We start from the raw sequence: 22,531 nt of genomic DNA on the forward strand, positions 1-22,531 counted from the left end.
TTCTATTTTGCACATATGCACATATTTGTATTTTGTTTTTATAATCAGGAACATTATCGTCCATAGTGTTTTGTAAATCACTGTATATAAATACTACCTTTCTAGGTCACGTAATGACCTTTTCAGTGTGCATCAATCCCTTCTTCTTCTCTACCTTTTTCTCTGCTGAAAGTTGACGTGGGCTGAAAGTACAAATTCCAACAATAATAACAAATTTTCACATGAAACATAACAAGTATAAATGCATGAACAGTAAAGATGCATGATTCAATGCACATGCATGAATAAATTATTAAGTTATTATCAGAGTTCTCTTTTGCATGCATATCTCTATTAAATGCACACAATTTTAGTTTCACTTTTCATTAAACCTGCAAATGCTCAAAACGTGCACAACAATTCCTAAAGTCTAAGATGGGTTCTCAGTTGTAGCTTAACACACAATTTGTATTTTATTATTGGGTTTCACACTTGTTCATCAACTAATATCAGGAATCAACACCATCCATTGGAACATTAGAAATCAATATCTAATATCAGGACATTAGGGAAATCAATATCCACTGATGTCACCTTTTTGGTATACCAATAACATCAGTTGTGTCACAACACCATTCCTAAGCAAAGTGGCTAAAAACTCTCTAAAATCGTGGTCGGGAGGTGAACCACCATATCGGGTTCAGGAGGACAAACACACAAGGAGTTTTAGTATTCTCACGGTTTTCCCAAAATCGCTATCCATGATTCTCACACTGTAGAAGGGACATCCATGAAAAAAATTTAATTATACTGATTATCTCTTTTATCTTTTTAACAAAAAACCAAGTTCTTTACATAAGAACTGTTTTGCAATTCAACATGCAAAAACCCAACATGGGACCTGGCCCGCTACACAATTTGATAGTGTAATTAAATTAGAAAGCTAATAATTTCAGAATAAATTTTGCAATGCATAAAATAAGTCTTGGAGCTATACATACTTCTGGCCCATATGGCCTACAATGGTTCACATCTGACCACCAATGCATTTTAAGCAAAATCCTTTGTGAACATGCATAAACACAGTTGTTCAAAACATGTCCACAATGCATATGAACAAATGCTTGCAACATACATTTTCATACATTTTTTATGATCCATTTTATGCGTAAGCTCTCAAATATGCACATGATCGTATTCATGCATACAATGATTTTCATAATTTTTCATGTATATGACATAAGCATTGCAACATAATAATCCAATGAATAACATATGCAACAAGCACTCAAAAATTTACACGAATCAGATCTGAACATAACTACATATTTCAGGAAGCATATCGTACCAACTGGGTCATACCTATGCCGTAGCCCATGCTCAATACAACATGCTGTCCCTGGGCATTGGTATGCTGCGGCAGCATGTTTCTCATGCAGAAACATGCAGCCACATGACAAAAAGCGTGCAAAACTGTTCTGCCCTACAACAGCCTACCAAAATCATAAATAAATACATTTAACAACATTAGGATAACTCATTTGGCAGCATTGAGAACAAATAAACAAAGTGCTAACATAGATCGATAGTCATGATTACAAGGCTGGTTTGCTGCTAACTCATGTGGCAGCATCCAACCAATATATTGACAGCTATATCGTAGCTGAAAACAAACATGAGCAGCCTAATCAAGTCCACACAAGGATCAATTTATGTAAAGCAGAAAATAAACAACAATCAGTGGAGATCAACACTATTGGGCATAATCATATTTCATTTTCTGCACAACAGCCAACCGATGGCTAGAATAAACTTTTGGATAGGCCTTACATAGGTCAATGTAATGGCCAAGTCAAAATATGATTATGCGAACTTGATTTTTGGAGAATCGACACCTATTCACAGTCGGCCTGTACAAATAAAATAGCCCGGACAGATCTGCCCAAGCAAAATAAAGTGACAGATCTATCCAGATCTGCCTGCGTAAACACAGCAGATCTAATCCAAATCTGTCAACTAGCGAAGGCCTGCAAGTCTGTCCAGATTTACTGTGTTCTATTTAGATTTACCTGTGTAAACAAAGTAAATCTGGACCAGATTTGCCAAATGCAGTCAACAATTTCTAAAATGAAACAAAAACTGCACTACAACAGATTTTAAGCCAAAATAAAAACTAATTTTGAATCAACCTAACTACATCTGAATACAGTTTAAAACATAAAAACAACTACAACAACCTGCAAATATCTTTAGTATAAAACAAACATTGATGAGGCTGGAAAAATAATTCTGTTATATATCTAACAGAAAATCGGCTCTAAATATTTTTGTATTTTCAGCATAAGCAGATATGTTTGGCAATCGATCAAACACAGTCATATCAGCAATCAAGTGAAAGAATGCTGGCAAAAATAATTTTGTTGCACAGTCATACCCGAATTTTTGTTCTTCTATTATTTTTAACAGCCAACATATTTTTGTGCACGTACATATGCCTTAATGGCAGTTTAAAAAAACCACATTCAATACAGCAATAGTAAAGGCAGCATGCTGGAATCTGCGACAGGTCTGGTTTGGATCAGATGTAATCCAAACCAGACCACGATAGGTCAGCCAAACGCACGGTCAAACCCCCACATGTATATATATAGGTCCCTGCAGCAGGCCTAGTTTGGGGTCAGATCTGATCCCAAACCAGCACCCTTGATGGGTCATCCATGTTTATGGCTTACCCCCATATATATATATGTATATATGTATATACGTATATATATGTACCTAACATGCTTTTGTTATATTAATAATTTAGACATGGATTTATACATGAATAAGCAATAAACAAAACATGCTTAAATAAAAAAAATCGAGATACATGCAACCGTGCATCGAGGCATGTGTTTGTATAAGCTTTAAAAATCAGATTTCTTATTTTTCAACTAAAATCTCACTTAAACCTGATTTAGCCTATTTCTTCCCGTTCGAATCAAGAGAGGAACCCGTACCTTCAATCAAAAACGGAAAAAGACTGAAAAATACTCGTTGGATGATCGGAGCATAAGGTGATCCTCCCTTCCTTCTCTTTTTCCTTTCTTTCTTTATTCTCTTTTCCTTTCTTCCTTCTCTCTCTCCCTCTCTCTATATAGAAAACAAAATCGAGAGAGGGAAACGAGTTAAATCCTTTTATAATATTTATTTATTTATTTTTTGGGTCTTCTAGAGAGTGGGTGACGTCCCCTCTAGATTCCTTTCTTATAGACGATAGAGTTCTACTATCTCTCTCTAACAAATCCTATTTATCCTCTTATTGTCACTTATGTTTTTTTTCTATTAACTAATTTGGGATCTATCTAGAACACCTATCTAGGTAGAGTCCTACTCTACGTAGAACTCCACCTTATCCAGTTAAATAAAATTTTGAAATTCAATTAATTAATAAATTTATTAATTATTTAATATTAAATTATTAAATAATTAATTTTTTAGAATATTTCAGAGGGTGCCTTCTCCCTCTGGGAGTCCTCTCAACATGGAATTCTTACTCAATTTAACCTTTAGATTGAATTTAAAATTTGAAAAATGGCTGGACTTGAATTTCAGATCTGGATCCAAGATCCAAATCCATATCCAAAATTCATATGGATCTCAACCTAGATCAGATCTTAATTAATATGGGTCTTGGATTGGGTCCAGATCCATATCAACGTGGATCAAACGGTTCCGATCCGATCCAATCCAACCTAGAAACTGGTAAAATATAGGTAGGCCATTTTTGAAAAAATGCGATTTTTGGGCCAACCGTAGCCCGAATTCAGAAAAATGAAATATAATGTTCTTAGAATTACGAGACACATCTAATGATATAGTACCTGATTTTCGCCTTCGAATTTTGACTGAATTTAACTTGATTTTCACTTGATTTTAAAGGTAAAAAACAGAAAGTTTTTCAAATATTATTTGCCTCATTTTGGTCTTGTTAGTGGGCCACACCCAGACCCAGCTGACGTCACCTAAAACTGAGGATATTATCAATGATTTTTATCAACTTCATAAAACACTTAACCAAAATTTCAAAAATTCAGAATTTAAAACTAGAGAAAAACACACAATATTACATTGGTGACCATGTGCTACCACTGGCTATCAACAAATTACTGTAATAAATTTCATTGAATCTTTACAAAATTGTCTCTTTCAAGATTTCCGGCTCAAAACTTATCCAGTTGATATATTGACATAAAGTGTTATCAGATATCCTATGTCACATAGGTACAGGTGTGGTTATGGGCTACAATACAGGTACGAAGTGCATAACACAAATTTCTTAAAGGATGGGTATTGGAGAAGGTTGTACACACACAAAAAAATCAGAATTGTGCTACATTTCTCAAGATGCCTTAGATGTGGAGTTATAAACTGTCAATTACAAACTAAAAGTCTAAAGCATGTCAAAGCTATGTAGTTAACTAACAAATAATGATGAACAAATATATAGTTATTGTTTGACACTTTTGATGCTGGGCATAGGTTACATTGATTGGATAAAAAGATGGCTAAGATGGATCAAATTAAGTTTAAAACCTAGATGATCTGTACATAAAAGGGAAATAGGCGGATTCTTTCAAGCGCTCCACCCAGTCACAATATCGGTATCGGGGTTTGATAGAAGTATCCATGTTACATAGGTGATATCTGTCTTTAGTCTTCAGAAAATTGATTTATTTCCAGATTGAAGATAATTCATACTGTTTGCTTCCTTTTTTTTGTTTCTTTCCCAGGCATACCCACTTGTCGCTGATTGGGGCAATATTTTTTCTAATCCATCTTTGCCTTTGTTTGTTGACATTGGAAGTGGTAACCTTCTACTCCGTTTGTTTATGTTAATCCATTTCTTGGAGACTTTATATTTATGTATATTTCACAATGGAAGTATATCCTACCTTGGACACATTTCTATTATTGATGGGTTAAAACAAATAAAAATGTTCCTTTGAAATATAAGCAACATATAATAGGCTGGGGAAAGTTCTCAGCATGAGTGACTATCTGTAAATGTGGAAATAAACTGTGTATACTTTGAACACTTCAAATAATATAGAAAAAGATGTGGAAATAATGCATCTAGAAGGTCTTCTTTAGTTCATACAGTATATTAAATTCCTCTCCTGCTTTTGAATTGACTTTATTAATATTGCTTTTTACATTTGTCTGTTCACTTCTTTGCTGTTGTTGTCATTACCATGGGGTGCATATTTTCTTTCATAGTAATAATAATAATAATAATAATAATCGTCATCATCATCATAACAGTCATTAATCCTTGTCTTAACTACATGAGGGTGGCTTCTGGCTCCTCTTTCTCCATTTCTTGCCATAAAGAGCTCCAATCCCCGTCTTCATGCAATATTTACTCTCCAATCCACTAAGAAATCGAATTTGAATGCTTCAAGAACACATGATCTGCTCCACACTATGCAGATCCAAGACGGTGATGAATCTAACCACGACACCAGATCTGTGATCAGATCTGAACTAATCAGAACAGATCTGAAAAAAAGAAACATGTAGATTCACGACTATTAAAAAAAAAAATTCCTCCACGACATCCTGGTCCACGACCGAATAAAAGATGCATTTGATCGATGATCTGATATGAACAAATCTCAAACAAACTGCTCCACACGATGCAGAACTCACGACGACACCAGATCTGTGATCAGATCTGAACTGACCAGAATAATGATCAGACCAAAAAAAAATATGCAGATCCACAACTACTTAATATTTTTTTCTTCGACATCCAGGTCCATGATTGAACAATATATTTAATCTTTACCACACTCAGATCTGTGATCATCTCTGAACCAATGAGAGTATACTATAAAAAAAACTACAGATCCACGACAATGGACTGCATTTAACCAAAAAAAAAAAACTATCAACCGTCACCCACTTCATGACTTTTGCACAATACTCATACCTCTCGCTACCCGACCTGGTCGACAAAAATATATAGATCCACCGTGACCTTTAGATCTGATTACAGATCTGAGTCATGACTCTTGTCAGACCTCAGATCTGTTATCAGATCTGTACCACTCGTTCTTCAAAAAAAAAAATAGATCAGGCACACCTTTTTATCTAATCCCCTTCACACAATCTACTATACTTCACTCGAGCTTTGGTGCAGAACACGAGATCACGCTCCCAAGGTCGACTGCTCTGATACCATATAGAATAAATAATAGAATACACAGAAACCAAGGGAGACAGAAACCAAGGGAGATATATATATATATATATATATATATATATATATATATATATATATAGAGAGAGAGAGAGAGAGAGAGAGAGAGAGAGAGAGAGAGAGAGAGAGAGAGAGAGAGAGAGAGAGAGAGATCAAAATCTCCTTTAGGTCTAATCTCTTCTAGTTTAAATAGAGATTAGCCAAAAGAATAAATTTACATATGGGTCTCTCATTATTTAGAAAATACCAAAACAACCTTAATAGTAAATAAAACTTTAAGTGGTCGACTTATCTTAACACCATTCAAGCATTTAAACATGTATCATGCTACAACAAATATCTTGTAAAACAAAATAAGCATGAATGCATGAACTAATGCAGAACAATAAATATGCATGATTTAATGTACGTGCATGAATAACTTATTAAGTTATTTATCAGAATTGCTTTTACATGCATGTTCCTATTAAATGCACATAATTTTAGTTTTCACTTTTTCTTAAACCCGCGGATACTCAAAACAGGCACAAATTTTTAAAGTCCAAGTTAGGTTTTCAATCGTAGCTTAACACACAATTTGTATTTTATTAGTAGGTTCCACACTTGTTCTTCGACCGATATCAGGAATCAACACCATTCATCGGAACATTAGAAATCAAAATTTAATGTAGGGACATCAGGAAAATCAGAACGTCATTTTCTTGGTATACCAATAACTACAGTTGAGTCAACAAGATCACCTCTAGGCAAAGTAGCTGAATCTCCCTAAAACCGTGGTTGTGAGGTGAACTACTATATCGGATTCAGGGGCACAATCGCACACAGAGTTTTAGTATATTCATGGTTTTCTCAAAACCGCCATCCAAGATTCTCACACTGTGTAAGGGACATCAAGGAAGAAATTAATTACACTGTATGGTCTCTTTTACCTTTTTAAATAAAATTCAGGTACTTTACACAAGAACTGTTTTGCAAATCAACATGCGAAACCCATCTCGGGCCTTGACCCGCAGAATATAACATTGCAACTAATTTTGAAAAACCAATAATTTTCAGAAATAAATTTTGCAATGCATAAATTAAAATAAACAACATTGGTGCAACACATGCTCCTGATTCACACGGTCGCAGTGATTCACATTTGACCACCAAAGCATCTTAAAGTGATTTATGCATCTTTTTGTAAAATTTTAGTGAACATGCAACACACATTATTTCAAAACATGTCCACAATGCACATAAAGCCAATTGCGTAAGCATGCGAATAGATGCTTGTAACACACATTATCATGATCCATTTCATGCATAAACACCTAAACATGCATATGATCATATTTATGCAAACATAAAAATAAATTCAAAATTTTCATGCGTTTGATATGCACATAGTAATCGAATGCATAAACATGCACAATCAAATCCAAAACATATATAACACCCTGCAGTCCACATATTCAGGTTTGAACATAGCCAAACTGTTCAGAAATAACATCTAACACACTATCAATCTGATCAGATTGCACACGCCAAAAACTATAACAAATATGATTGGATTGCACGTGAGCAACAAGTGGCAAATCTGGTCCAGATTGCACATGAGCAACATGTGTAATATTGTGTGCTTTTTCCATGGTTTTTAAATTCGAAAACTATGAAATTTTGTCTAAGTATCGTAATGAATATGATAAAGATCATGGAAAATATCCTTAAATATAGGTAACATCAGCTGGGTCTGGGCGTGGCCTAGAGCCCACCGACAAGACCAAGATGAGATGATTAATGTTTAAAATCAAGCGAAATTTGAGTGAAATTCAGGTGAAATTCGGAGGTGAAAAACAGGTAAGTATACTGTTAGATGCATCTCATAATTATGAGAACATTGGTGTTTCATTTTCTTGAAATTGGGTTACGGTTGGTCTAAAAATGGCGAGAGGACTTCCAGAGAGGGGGGGTGACACCCTCTGGAATATTCTTTAAATAAATTATTTAATAATTAATAAAATATAATAATTAAATAAATTTGAAATTATTTATTAGATAAGGTGGAGTTCTACATGAAGTAGAAATATACCCAAATGGGTTCTCTAGTAGGGGTGTCACCCTCTAGATAAACCTCTAAAAAAATTAAATAATATAAAAATAATAAGAGGACAAAGGAGAGTGTTTAGAGAGTAGAACTCTACCCTCTATGAAAGCGATACCTCTAGAGGGGGGCATCACCTTCTAGAGGAGTCCTCTAGATAAAAGGAGATAAAAAAAGGAAAATAAAATTCTACAAACAATATAAATAAGGGCTGGATTCTCCCTCTCTCTAGAATCATTATTCTAGAGAGAGAGGGAGCCGAACTCGTGGGAGAGAGAGAAAAGAGAGAGAGGAGAAGAAAGAAAGAAAAAAAAGAGAAATAGAGGAAAGAAAAAGAAGAGGAAAGGAGGAAGATCCATCATTTTCACCCAACATTCGACGATTTTTTCTGTCCCTTTTCACTTCCAAACTAAGGTACGGGTGTCTCTCTAAGTCTTACTAGAAGAAAATGGTGTAAATCTGATTTGATGTATACATATTAGAGAAAAAAGGAAAATCTGAAATTATATATATATATATATATATATATATATATATATGTCGATTTCTTAGTGTCGTTTTTCCTGTATGTACAAATCTGAAAATACATGTAAACATATTTTCAGATTTGTCGAGATTTATGATTTTATTCACATGAGAATATATATATATGATTATGTCTTGATGGCTGTCATTAGATTTTACTAAGTATTACTGATGACTGTTAATGAATTTGTGTCATGTTATTATGCTGACCAGATTTGAATCGAGTGACAGATGTAAATATGTTTTTCTTGATGATCATCATAACTGTTTACAGGCCGAATTTATGGGCTGTGATAAAAAGAATCAGATTTGGTATGCTTTACCGTGGATTGTTATTGAACATATTTTTTGGTCATTTCATTGACTGAAATCAGATTTGATCAGAATATATCAAATCTGATTTTGGGCCGATTGTCATCAGTTTATATTCAGGTTATACAATCTGTTTTTTTTTTTTTGAGAAGTTTCCAAACTGTTTACGGGCTGATATTGATCTCATTTATCTTTCATATCATAGACTGATAATCAGACCTGTTATACTACTCATATTTGTGAACTGTGATTAAATTATATATATATATATATGCTAAAATCCTTGGCTATTGTAAAAGAAAAATATGATTTCTGTTACGACGAATATCAGCTTTAACTCCCTGTATTATTATGTTTTGACATCAAGGCTGTTTTGATGTGGTTGCGTGGTTGGTTATTACAACTGTTTTGCTGTTGCTATATTTGATTTCAAAGCTGTTTTGATGTTATCCAAAACTGTTTTAATATCAAAACTGGTTTTGATGCTATTTCTATGCATGTCAAGACTCAAAACTGTTTTTTTTATGTTGTTATGCTGTCCACCATCAGAACTGAATATATGTGGTAACGAGGACTGTTATCAGATTTGTATGTGCATGTCTTGATGACTGATTCCAAAACTGAATATTTTGTTCAAAGTGTTGGCTGTTATCATACCGGTATATACTTGTTTTTTTGACTAGCAGCATATCTGAATATATTTGAAAGTTGCAGACTGTTAGCAAACATGATTTTTATTCGGTTATATTGTGACTATCATCAGCCTCGAATTCGCTTTATAAAAATCTGTTTTTAGCACTGCTGTGCTGATTGTCATAAATCCAAATTGTATGCCATCATGAAGCTTTGCATCAAATTTGGATATTTATTGCTATGTTGAACTGTTTTCAGTTGCATATATCTCGTTTTTGGTGAGCTGATATGGGCAGCCGAGCTGCACCTGTGTGCAGCCATAATGTGCTGTTCACAGCACATTGCTGTGCACTGTTGGCAGCAACAGCATGCTGCTGGCAGCATGCCATTGTTTGTCTTAGTGCGGCAGCGACATGTTGATTGACATGCCATTGTGCAGGATGATACATATTTATATAAATCAGTTTTGGCTACTCTTTGCGGGTGTACAATATGACCAGATTTGTGCACTGTTTGTGCATATGCAATCTGATTGGATTTGACACTGATCACGTGTATTCCGACCAGATTTGCCGAATGGTAAGTTTTGTGCAATCTAATCAGATTTCCATGGTTTATGGCTCATGGATTTTGATCAGATTGGCATTGTTATGTATGTTACTCTTCTGAACAATGGAGCTATGTTCGGATCTGTAATCATACGTGCTACAGGGATACCTATCAGGTGTGACTTAATTGTGCATGTTATGCATTAAATTATTATGTTGTAAATGTGCATATCTTATACATGAAAATTTTGAATTTATTTTGATGTTTGCATAAATATGATAATGTGCATGTTTGAGAGTTTATGCATGAATTGGATCATGATAATGTGCATGTTTGAGAGTTTATGCATAAATTGGATCATGATAATGTGTGTTTCATGCATTTGTTCTCCTGCGCATGCAAATTGGTTTCACGTGCATTCTTGTTGTGTGATTGAATGTGCATTGTGGACATGCTTTGAAACAAGTGTGATGCATGTTCACTGAGATTTTGCAACAAAAAAATTGCATAAATCACCTTGAGATGTTGTTGTGGTCATATGTAAACCACTCCAGACCATGTGGGCCAAGAGCATGTGTTGCTTCTATATTGTTGATTTAAATTTATGCATCGCAAAATTTGTTTATGAAATTATTGGCTTTCCAAAATTATTTGCACTGTTATATTATGCGGGCCAGGGCCCGAAATGTGGTTTTGCATATTGATTTGCAAAACGGTTCTTGTGTAAAGAACCTGAATTTATTAAAAAAAGAGGTAAAAGAGACCAAAAGTGTAATTAATCTATTTCTTGATGTCTCTTTCACAATGTGAGAATCTTGGATAGCGGTCATGGGGGACCATGCGGATACTAAAACCCCGTGTACGATTATGCCCTTAAATTTGATGTGGAGGTTCACCCCTCAGACATTGTTTTAGAGAGATTTTAGCCACTTTGCTTAGATGTGGTGTTGACTTAGTTATAATTATTGGTATACCAAGAAAGTTGCGTCAATGGTTGAGGATTTTCATTGAAGTCCCGACATTAGGTGAAGATTCATAATGTTTTGATAGAAGGTGAGGGTTCCTGATATCGGTCGAGGAATAAGTATGAAACCCAGTAATAAGATACAAATTATGTGTTAAGGTACAACTGAGTGCCTAACTTGGACTTTGGAAACTTGTGCCCGTTTTGACTATTATGTGCACCAATTCGGCAGTCCGATTACACTGCATTACCATGCTCCAACGACATTTGTCAATATGTCGTTGCTGCACTAAAGTGCGCGACAACATGCTGTCAGCAGTATGTCAATGCTGCAAAAAGTGCACAGCAACATGACAATGCTGTGAAATGTGCACAGCAACATAACAATGTTGTAAATGTGCACAACATCGTGTTGTGAACAACAAGCTATTGCTGCATAATTGTGCAGTGGTAACATGTAAGAAATAGATATCTATGCAACCAAAACAGTTCGCATTTGTAACAAAAATAATCAGATTTGATGGCAGTTTGTATGACGACATAAATTTAGATTTGATGACAGTTTATCAAAACAATCACATGGTTAATATGATAAGCAAGATTAACATGTGTAATCAAATCTGATCAGCATCAACAACGTGTAATCAAGTCTGATCAACACCCAATACAACATATATTCAGGTCTGACCAACACTCAAAAACATGTATTTTTAGGTCTGATCCGCACCCAAAACAGTCTGTTTTCGATTCTGACCAGCACTCGAAAACATCATATATTTTCAGGTCTGATCAGCAACCAAAACAACATGGTTTCGGGTCTGACCAGCACCCAAAAGCAACATGTATTCTTAGGAAAACAGATTCTATTTATAACAGCTGACAAGGTCTCATAAAAAAATCAGATTCAATGACATCAAGTAAAAGTTATCTACAACATGTCATCAAGACCGTGTACAATTAACAAAAACGCATGTTGATCACAGCCAATCAAAATCAGTCTGTAAATAGGTGTGATAACATCATAAAAAAAAGAACTTACAACAGGACAAATCAGGCTATGCACACACGGCAACAATGCCGACTTGATCAGCCCTAATAAGAAATCACTTATGGGCAGATCGGCAGGCCTGATCAGTCTGTCCATATGGCATACAGGGGAGATCCGATCAAACTGCCGTAATGATGGAATTGACGAGTCTTGAGCAGGACTAAAACTGATTCCTAAATAAATATTCTGATATTCTTTTGAATAAGAATAAAAAAAAGAAGCAGCATATGCCCAAAATTGATAGGGCCAAAAATATCTTTATATATATATATATATATATATATATATATATATATATTCAGCATGAATAGACTAGATGTAGAAAATCGGCAACATGTATTTCTATAATATGTGAATCTATGAATGTCAAACACATGCTCTAAACATGAAAAACCCATTGGCATGGTTGCATCAAACCAAGCATACGCGAAATCGTGAATCATGACATAGGTTTAAACATGTTTTTGGAATCAGATGTTATTTTTCTTTCTAAAATTTTACATGAACCTGATTTAAAACCCTTTCTTCCTGTACGAATCTTGAGAAAAACCTGCACCTTAGTTCGAATGTGTAGAAAGATCGAAAAAAACAAGCGGATGATCGGTGAGAAGGATCTCTTCCTCCTCTCCTCTTTCTTTCTTTTCTTTCTTTTCCTTTTTTCCTTCTCTCTCTCCCCCCCTCTCTCTCTCTCGAACTAGATCTAGATAGAGAGACTAGTTAGACCCCTTATATAATTTTTTTTAGGTCTTCTAGAGAGGGGGTGACGTCCCCTCTAGAGGCCTCTCATATGGGTAGAGTTCTGCCATATGTTTAACTCTACCTTCTACCCCAGGCTGTTGTAAGACATAGGTCACAAGTTGCTAATCCATCATAATAACCAAACATATAATCCATCATAATAACCAAACATATAACTGGTTAGTATTCCAAGGTGCCATGCATTATTCAACGAAAATCTATGTGAAGAAGTAATCATCAATTCAAAAGCTGAGATACAGACGGGTGGCAACATATAGTTTTGGTTTTAAGATAAACAAAATCTGGGTTCAAAACCTCCATAAAAACTACTAGAACTAATTAAGTTCTTATTTAACTCTAGCCTATGTCACAGGGATTCGGCTAGCAGGGTGCCGCACCCGCGTCAACGCGACTCGACGCGGGTGCGGCACCTGGTGCGGTCAACCCGATCTTGGGTGCGTTGACCGCACCCAAGATCATTTAGGTCCATTTTTTTTTTTGGATTTTTTTTTTTAAATTTGCCCTATGAAATGGGCTGTGAAATTTTTTAAAAAAATATTCTGCTGACTGCTGCTGTCGGTTGCGAAATTTTTTGAAAAAAAAATTCTGCTGACAGCTCCTGCCTTTTCAAATCCTTTTTTTCGTAAAGGATTTTCTCTGCTGACAGCTCCTGTCAGCTGCTGACAGCTCCTACCTTTTCAAATCCTTTTTTTCGTAAAGGATTTTCTCTCTCCCCTTTATATACATATATATATATATATATATATATATATATATTATTTTTTTACATTTTTGCCCCTGCCGCACCCCCGCACCCGGGTTTTTTGGAAGTGCCGAATCCCTGCACCCGCGCCCGCGCCCGCACCTGCATCCGCACCCATGTGACATAGACTCTAGCCATACAATGCAATCTTGATTGCTCTAACATAGAAATTAATATGCTCAACCAAAAAGGGTAGAAATCTTACAACCAAAACACGTATCACAACATTGCTCTTGTTCAAAACCAGATTACTGAGACTAGACAGACCCAGTCCCAATTAGTGATTGGTCCTATCTATTTCAAAGTCCAGTTTCTGGTCTGATCCATAATGGATGAGGCCCTGGAAGCCACGCACAACAGTTTTTCTTTATAATGTTGAACCAAATCATCTAAGCTGAACAGACACAGCCCCTAAATAGGACTTGTATGCTTCTATTTAAAGATTTAGGTTCAGATCTGATCCACAAACGGATTAGATCTCAGGGATCCAGGTACCATGCATATGTTGATTTGTTTTTGTAAGTTAAATATGAGAAACCAAATCAGATTCATGGATCCCTTCAAAAAATGTCACGTAAATTTGATTTAGGCTCTTTTTCCCCATTCAAATCAAAATAGAAACCCGTACCTTTGTATGGAGTTCGAAAAGATCGGAGAAATCGTCACATGACCGGAGGAAAAAGGTAGATCTCCTCCTTCTTCCTCTTTTTCTTCTTGTACTTCTTCTCTTTTTTCCTCCTCCTCTCTCTTTCCCTCTCTCTTTCTTTCTTTTCTCTTTTTTTTTTTGAGTTTTTATATTGGATCTCTAGAGAGTGCCCCCCCCCCCCGGACACACACACACACCTTCTAGGGTTTTCTAATAGGAGCTGGAGATAGAAGTTCCCATATGGGATTCTATCTCCAACTTCCTTTCCATATCCCATTAGATCTTCCTTGTTGACTTTTCAAACTCCTTTCTTTTTTTACCTTTTTGTTTACTTACCTACTTTGTATTTTTTACTTTTTATCTCATGGTAACTATGGATTCTTCTAGAGACCCTAATCAGTTAACTACCTCATCTAATAAATTTTGGAATTTATTAATTTTAATATTAAAATAATTAATAATTAATAATTAATAATTAATAATTACTCAAAATTTCCAGAGGGAACCTTACCTCTCTGGGAGTCTTTTTAATATTAAATCTCTTCAAATTAAATCTTTATTTTGATTTTAAAACTTTAATTTCATTTTATCTGGATTCAGATCCAAGATCCAAATCATATCCAAAATCCTTATGGATCCTAAGCTGGATCGGATCCTAATTAATATGGGTCTTGGACTGAGTCTAGATCCATATTAGCTTGGATCATATGGATTGGATCCGGTTTGATCCAATTCAGACTCGGTTCCATCGAAGTGATCCTTTTTTGAAAAAATTGTGATTTTCGGGCCAACCGTAACTTTGGTTCAGAAAAATCAAATACCATTGAACTCATAATTTCGAGGTGCATGTAACGGTGTATAACTTGAATTTTGTCTTAATTTAACCCGAATTTCGCTCGAATTTTGCTTGAATTTAAAGGTCAAAAATAAAAGTTTTTATCATGTCTTGTTTGGCTCATTTAGGTCTTATCAATGAGACCTGGGCCAAGCCCAGACTCAAATATCATAACCTAACATCGAGTGTTCTACCGATATTTTTACAACACCTAGTCAAAATTTCAACAGTTTATGAATTCAACTAAGTATGAAAATACACGATATTACATGCTTATTGTTGCATCATCAATATTCAATGCATGCTTGAATAAATGCATGAGACAAAACATGAGAATGAAATGTATTTTTCAAGTATGTGTTCATATGCATATGTAATTGTTATATATGTATATTCCTGTTATGTGTGTATTAATGTGTATTTGTGAGCATGTTGAATGATTGCATAAGTTGCATGCTCATGGTGGTTTTTGCATAAGGTGCATCAGTGCTCTAATGTGAACCACTGTAGGCTATGTGGGCTGCGAGCAGGTGTTGTTCTAAGCTTTGTTGAATGCATTACAAAATCTATAAAATTTATTGGTTTTCTCAATTACTTACACTGTTAAAAATTGTAATTCCATGTGTTTTGCATGTTGATTTGCAAAACAAAGCTTTTGTAAAGAACCTGTTTTTTGATAAAAAGATAAAAGAGATAAAACCGTGTAATTAATTATTTTCTTCCTAGATGTCACTTTCATAGTGTGAAAATCCTAGATGGCGGTTTTGGAGAACTGTGAGGATACTAAAACTCTGTTTGCGATTATACCTCTGAATTCGATATGATGGTTCACCTCTTAGCCACGGTTTTAGGGAGATTCCGCCACTTTGCCTGGAGGTGGTGTGTAGATACAACTGTTGTTGTTGGTATAACAAGAAAGTGACATCAGTGGATGTTGATTTCTCTGGTGTCCCGACATTGGATGTTGATTTCTAATGTTCTGATGGATGGTGTTGATTCCTGAAATCAGTTGACGATCATGTGTGAAACCCAATAATAAAATACAAATTGTGTGTTAAGATACAACTGAGAATTTATCTTGAACTTCGGGAATGTGTTTGCCCATTTTTTTATTATCTGTGGGTTTCAATAAAAACTGAAACTAAAATTGTATGCATTTAATAAGGACATGCATACGAAAGAAAACTCTGATAATAACTTAATAAGTTATTCATGCATGTGTATTGATTTCATGTATATTTACTATTTTGCATTAGTCATGCATCCTTACATGTTCTTTTACATGTGATATATATTGTTGATGCATGATAATTGTCCTTAAATGCATGAATTGTTATTTGAATTATGAAATTGTTGTAGTTATGTTCTTCTAAAAATGTTACATGAATTTGATTCATGCTTTTCTTGCCCATTTAAATTGTTAGAGGAATTCGTACTCAGGATCTATGATTCTAACCCTATGATCTTTATGTTTTTCACAGTCTCTAAAGCTCAGTGATGAGAACAACTGCCATAGGGAGCTTACCAGACTGCGTGATTGCTTTGACATTTTCTTTGAGACACTGTGACTCCATTATTATTGATATTTATTTGATTAATGTTCTTAAACTTGAATTATTGATGAATAAAGCTATTTTAGTTGGTTGATGGTTAATGTAAGATGTCTTATGGTTTGGATTGTGTTATGTCTATGAGGCCTCGAATCTTTGGGTATGATTTCGGCAATTGTTTAAAAAAAAAAGTTTTACACTTTTCGATGGGGATGAGTTGGGGTCGTTACATTCTACCTTTTTTTATCCATGTAGATCTTATTTCTTTTATTTTATTTAAATTAATATTCTCAAAGAATATTCTAAGGGGGTTCTGGAAGCCCATATCTCATCCTTATTTTATTTTAAAGATGTTTTTAAACTTTAAATTCAAAGTAGTTTTAAAATTGCCATGGATGGATTTCGGAACTAGATTTGTTTCCAAGATCCAAATCCATATGGATCCAACCTGAACCAGATTTTAGTTAATATGGATCCTGGACTGAGTCCAGATCCATATCAACTCGGATCAAACGGATCAGATCCAGTCCTATCCAATCCAGAAAAGGTAAAAATAGAGGCATGTCATTTTTGAAAAACACAATTTTTGGGATAATCGTAACCCGATTTCAGAAAAGCAAGGTACTAACGTTCTCAGAATCACGAGTCGCATCTAACAGTATACTTGATTTTCGCCTCTAAATTTTGCTCAATTTTTTTTTTTTGAATTTAAAGGTTAAAAATAAAAAAATTCATAAATATTAACTATCTCATTTAGATCTTGTCAGTGTGCCCTGGGCTATGCCCAGACCCAGCAGAGGTCACCTACATTTAAGGATATTTTCCACGATTTTTATCATGTTCATTAAATACTTAGCCAAATTTCATAATTTTTGAAGTTATAAATCATGGAAAAGCACACAATATTAAAGTATGTTTATATTTTGACATATAATGTGGGTAAAGTGGTAGGCATCTTTGTTTTTATGATATTTTTGTTTGAGAATGTATTCATATATTTTACATTTATTGTAGGCAGAATGGTGGTCATCTTTGTTTTACTTCCCTCAAGTGGGATAATGTGGACATATGTTAGCTGGTAGCTAACAGGTCATGAGTAGAGCTGCTGGGTGTGATGTAATTCATTTGGGAGGGTCATAATTTAGAAAATGACCAATCATGTTGAGATGAATATTTGGAGTTCTCCGCTCATTGTTAACAATGCTTAACTCATTGGAAACTTGTGGTCATGTGTAATATGGTGAAGAGAATGTCTAGGCTCAGTCTAAGGGTCTATTTCTTGTTGATCTCCTGATGACTGTTATAATCCAGTGTAGGGGACTAGTTTTTTGAGTAAGTTTTATTTTCTTTCTGAAAAACAAAAAATATAGTTCCATGTATTAAGTTACTTGCATGATAAAACCTACTTCCAACTCCGGTAGTATTTCAATAGTATGACTAGTTTGAGTTATAAAGTTTGGGGAGGGTTCACACAAGATTGATCTCTAGAGGGTGAAGATCTGCTGCTAGAATATCGGAGGAGTGTGGTAAGAACAACCAATTGCTCCTTAGTTACTGAATTAAAGAACATTTCAACGTCATAGGCATCACAGAAATGAAATTGGAGGTGGAATTATCTCTGCTAAATCAGATTTGTCATGATTTACCACATTAGTGCCTCCCCACACCATATCAGATCCTCAGATCTCAAACCTGAGCTCATCAAACACACCCTTGAGTTTTTCATTCATTGTCCTGTTCCTATGCATGAACATATTCAACATAAAGCAAATGTAAATATTCATAACAGTTTTTTTCATGCATGCAATATACTAGTAAAATTCAAATAAATGTTCACAATTAACAATTGGTAACAACAAATTAGTTTTCAATTGCTCGAGTTAGAAAAGCATGAAATATCATATAGTTTTCACACCACCACATTTTTTAATTGGAATTGGATTGCAGATGTCCTCGAATGCTCTATTGATCCATAAGATAGATAAAAGTGTCAGTATGAAGCCCTTTCATTTTGCAAAGGGCGCCATGTGAAATATGGTTGGATTATCAATATGGGTTTTATAGATAAGAAATGTGATGGTATAAAGGACAGTATGAAGCCTTTTCATATTTCTAATGGCAAACTAAAACATGGTTGGGAATATAAATATAGTAGTTTTCTGAAAGGTTTATGCTTTGGAATGTTCTAATTCCATTGACTCTTAGTATGTGAAAATGAGTCAGACTTAATTTCTCGTCCCATAGAGTTTTTTTTTTGGGTTACAGAACCCTATGAGTAGACTAGTAATATGTGGTTCTGCTGAATGAAAGTTTATGCTATTATTTTTCGTTTTAGCATAGTTTATCTGTAGTCTTTTTATTTCTGTGGCACTTTGTTTACTTCCATAGCTAAATTTTGGCAGCTCTGTTCATTGTATGTGCAGGTAATGGTCTATTTCTTTTTAGGATGTCTACAGCATGGAATGACAAAAACTTTCTGGGACTTGAGATAAATAAAAAGGTATAATTAATAGCTCCACTTTTTAGCAGTTTACTTTTAGAAGTCATGTTTTGCTGTGTACTTGGACTTTTTATTTTTTTTATTTTTGGTCAGCTTGTCAACCGGTGTCTAGACTCCATCAAGCAGTCTGGTTCAAAAAATCTGTAAGTGATGCTATCAAAAAATTTTGATAACTTAAGGTTTTGACCAAGTTTTGTCCGTTTGTTGACATGCTTGAAGTCCAAGAGAAACTTGCTGATTACACGATAAAATGATCATTCCTAGTACTGCCAGTTTTGCATTTGGTACTATGAAATGCAATTTCAATGATCCATAGTCATTGTTGTGGTCTAAAAGTTGCTTCTTAATAATTTGTGGTCATCCAGCTGTTAAGTTTCTGTTTTCCTTACTTGATTTATGTCTCTAGACTTTTTAACTATCAATATTCTTTATCAAATGTCAGTGCCTTGGATTATATTTTATCTCCAATTTGCAGATTATTACAAAGCACATTGTTTTGCATTGTTTATGTGGCAGCAGTATGTTGAAATCAGATTTTTTTTTGAGTGACTTACCATAAGCAAATTGGATGTGGTGTCAATTTTTCTTTTTCTTTTCCTTTTTTTCTTTTTTTGATAGGCATTGCTGGGGTTTGGCAAGATGATGATGTCATCCATAGTGCAAACTTCGACAACAAATGGGTGACTGATATAGACAAGAGCTTAAGAATAAGAAAACCAGAAAATCAGTTTATACAAGTGTTGGTCTGATTGCACCATGTACGGCACTGATCATGCTGAGGGCAGCAAGGCAGGGTGCTGATGTCAACACTTAGATCCATCTGTCACATCTGAAAGGAGTTTGAATTAAATCAAATCTCAATTTTATGAGCTTTTTTTCACATATTGGTCTTATAAATCCAAATATGGTACTAATGGTGCTGATATCGACATGGTTTTAATGCTAAATCAGCCCTGAGGTTCTAGATGGGTCTGAAATAGATACATATCAGACTGATATCTCAGATAGGATAAAACAAATGAACTTGTGTAGAAAGGCAAAAAAAAAGATGATTGAAGTCTGATTAAAAGAAATAAAGCAAAACAATGAGGAATAGGCGAAAGGGAAAGAAACATACAGCCTTTAGACCTGGGTTTTGGTTCATCGAGGTCCTTGTAATGCTGCTCTGATACCTAGTGAATTAATGTGTGTTGTAAAAATTGCTTTGAGCAGTCGTATTTGGTGAAAGAAACGATGAAGGAGTGAGGAGAGAGAACATGCTCTTCTTGAGAAATCGGCAGCCACACTCTTCTTGATAGCTGCAGCACTAATACATCGTTAACTTAATAGGGTTACAATATTTTACATGGACAAAACTGCCCTGAATTAGTAATACATATTACATTAAAATACAAAACATGTATGTGCTGTGTCGGATATGGATCATCTACTGGATCCATATCCCCATATCCGTTCCATGTTCTAATACCCTCCCTCAAGTTGCGCATGGGAGTGAACCATGTGTAACTTGTTCTTCAGATACCAGAAACAATTACTTGTGAGACCTTTTGTGAACATATCAGCGACTTGGTCTTCTGAAGACACATAAATCGGTTCAATTTCTTTGTCTGCTATTTTTTGTCTGACGAAATGTTGGTCAATTTCAATATGCTTAGTCCGACTGTGATGAACAAGATTGAGCGCAATTTGTATAGCACTTTTATTATCACATATAAAAGTCAAACTTGAGATATTCTCTTCCATCTCTGTAAGTAAATGCCTAATCCTGGTCACTTCTGCTGTGGTGGCTGCCATGGATCTATACTCTGCCTCTGTGCTAGATCTTGCCACTGAGTTCTGTTTTCTGCTACTCCATGAAACAAGATTTCCTCCAATAAAAACACAGTATCTTGAAACAAGCCTCCTCTCATCTGGGTCCCCTACCCAGTTTGCATCTGTATAGGCTAACATGTCATGTTTTGGTGTTCCCCATGAAGATTGTATATATGTGAGTCCATCACCCACCGTGCCTTTTAAGTAACGAAGAATGCGTTTGACGACATCTACATGACCAATTTTCGGTTCATGCATGAATTGAGATACTTGATTTACAGAATAGACAATGTCTGGTCTAGTAAAAGTGAGGTATTGTAGCATGCTCACTAAACTGCGATACTTGCCTACATCAGGATATAACTCACCATCACAAAGACTGAATTTTTGATTGACTACACTGATTGTGGGCAGATGTTTGCAATCTGTCATTCTTGCTTTGGCCAGAAGGTTAAGAGTGTATTTGTGTTGAGTTAATAGCATTTTTCCATCCTGTCTGTCCACCTCTACACCAAGAAAATATCTCAGTTCCCCAAGATTTTTCATCTTAAATCACATAGTAAAATTTTGATTCGTTGAATATGGTCTGGAGCATTACTAGTGATCACAATATCATCAACATATATAAGTAAGAAAACCATAGTGGTTCCATCCCTGTATATGAATAGAGAATGATCTAGTTGGGAGCGGAAGAAACCGTGGTTCTGAATCTCTAAGGAGAAGCTTTCAAACCATGACCTGGAGGCTTGCTTTAAACCATAAAATGCTTTGGTTAATTTGCATACATATTCTTTTGGGTCCCCTTCTGCATAACCTTGAGGTTGCTCAATGTAGAGCTCTTCTTTTAAATCCCCATGAAGGAATGCATTTTTAACATCAAGCTGACTAAGGGTCCATCCATGTTCAATTGCGAGGCCAAGAATAATACGAATAGTTCCTATTTTTACCACTGGGTTGAATGTCTCATCATAATCTTGGCCATATTCTTGAGTGAAACCTTTGGCAACAAGACGTGCCTTGTATCGTTCAATGCTACCATCCAGTTTATATTTAATCTTATATACCCATTTTAAGCCAACAACATTCTTATATGGAGGACGACCAACTATCTCCCATGTTTGACACTCATGAAGTGCCTCGATCTTCTCATTCATCTCTTCAATCCATTTATTAGATTGAATAGCTTGACAAAACCCAAGTGGTTCCTCGTGTTTTTCAATCTTGCATAGAAAGATTTGAAAATCCATAGAAAAGTTGTCATAACTTACCCATTTTTCAATAGGATGCCTTATCTTGCCTGATCTTCTAAGTGCCTCTTTGTTGTTGGCCAATGCCATATGTTCTCCA

At 35.0% G+C, this 22,531-nt stretch overlaps 1 protein-coding gene across 5 annotated transcripts in view; it reads left to right on the forward strand.

The window, feature by feature from the left end:
• The window catches only part of LOC149844924 (phosphoglycerate kinase, cytosolic-like), a 138,653-nt gene that overhangs the window by 46,122 nt on the left and 70,000 nt on the right, over positions 1-22,531 (forward strand). For 3 of the 5 annotated variants that reach the window (XM_089995374.1, XM_089995377.1, XM_089995375.1), the window contains exons 8-10: positions 4,755-4,830; positions 19,296-19,372; positions 19,466-19,515. In XM_089995374.1, coding sequence (XP_089851500.1) covers positions 4,755-4,830; positions 19,296-19,372; positions 19,466-19,515 — 203 coding nt within the window. The remainder of the gene's footprint in view (positions 1-4,754; positions 4,831-19,295; positions 19,373-19,465; positions 19,516-22,531) is intronic. The other 2 variants (XM_089995376.1, XM_089995378.1) reach the window with 1 other exon arrangement.

Source organism: Nuphar pumila, chromosome 2 (genome assembly GCF_984573655.1).
Source record: "Nuphar pumila chromosome 2, dmNupPumi1.hap1.1, whole genome shotgun sequence".
Classification (NCBI taxonomy): Eukaryota; Viridiplantae; Streptophyta; class Magnoliopsida; order Nymphaeales; family Nymphaeaceae; genus Nuphar; species Nuphar pumila.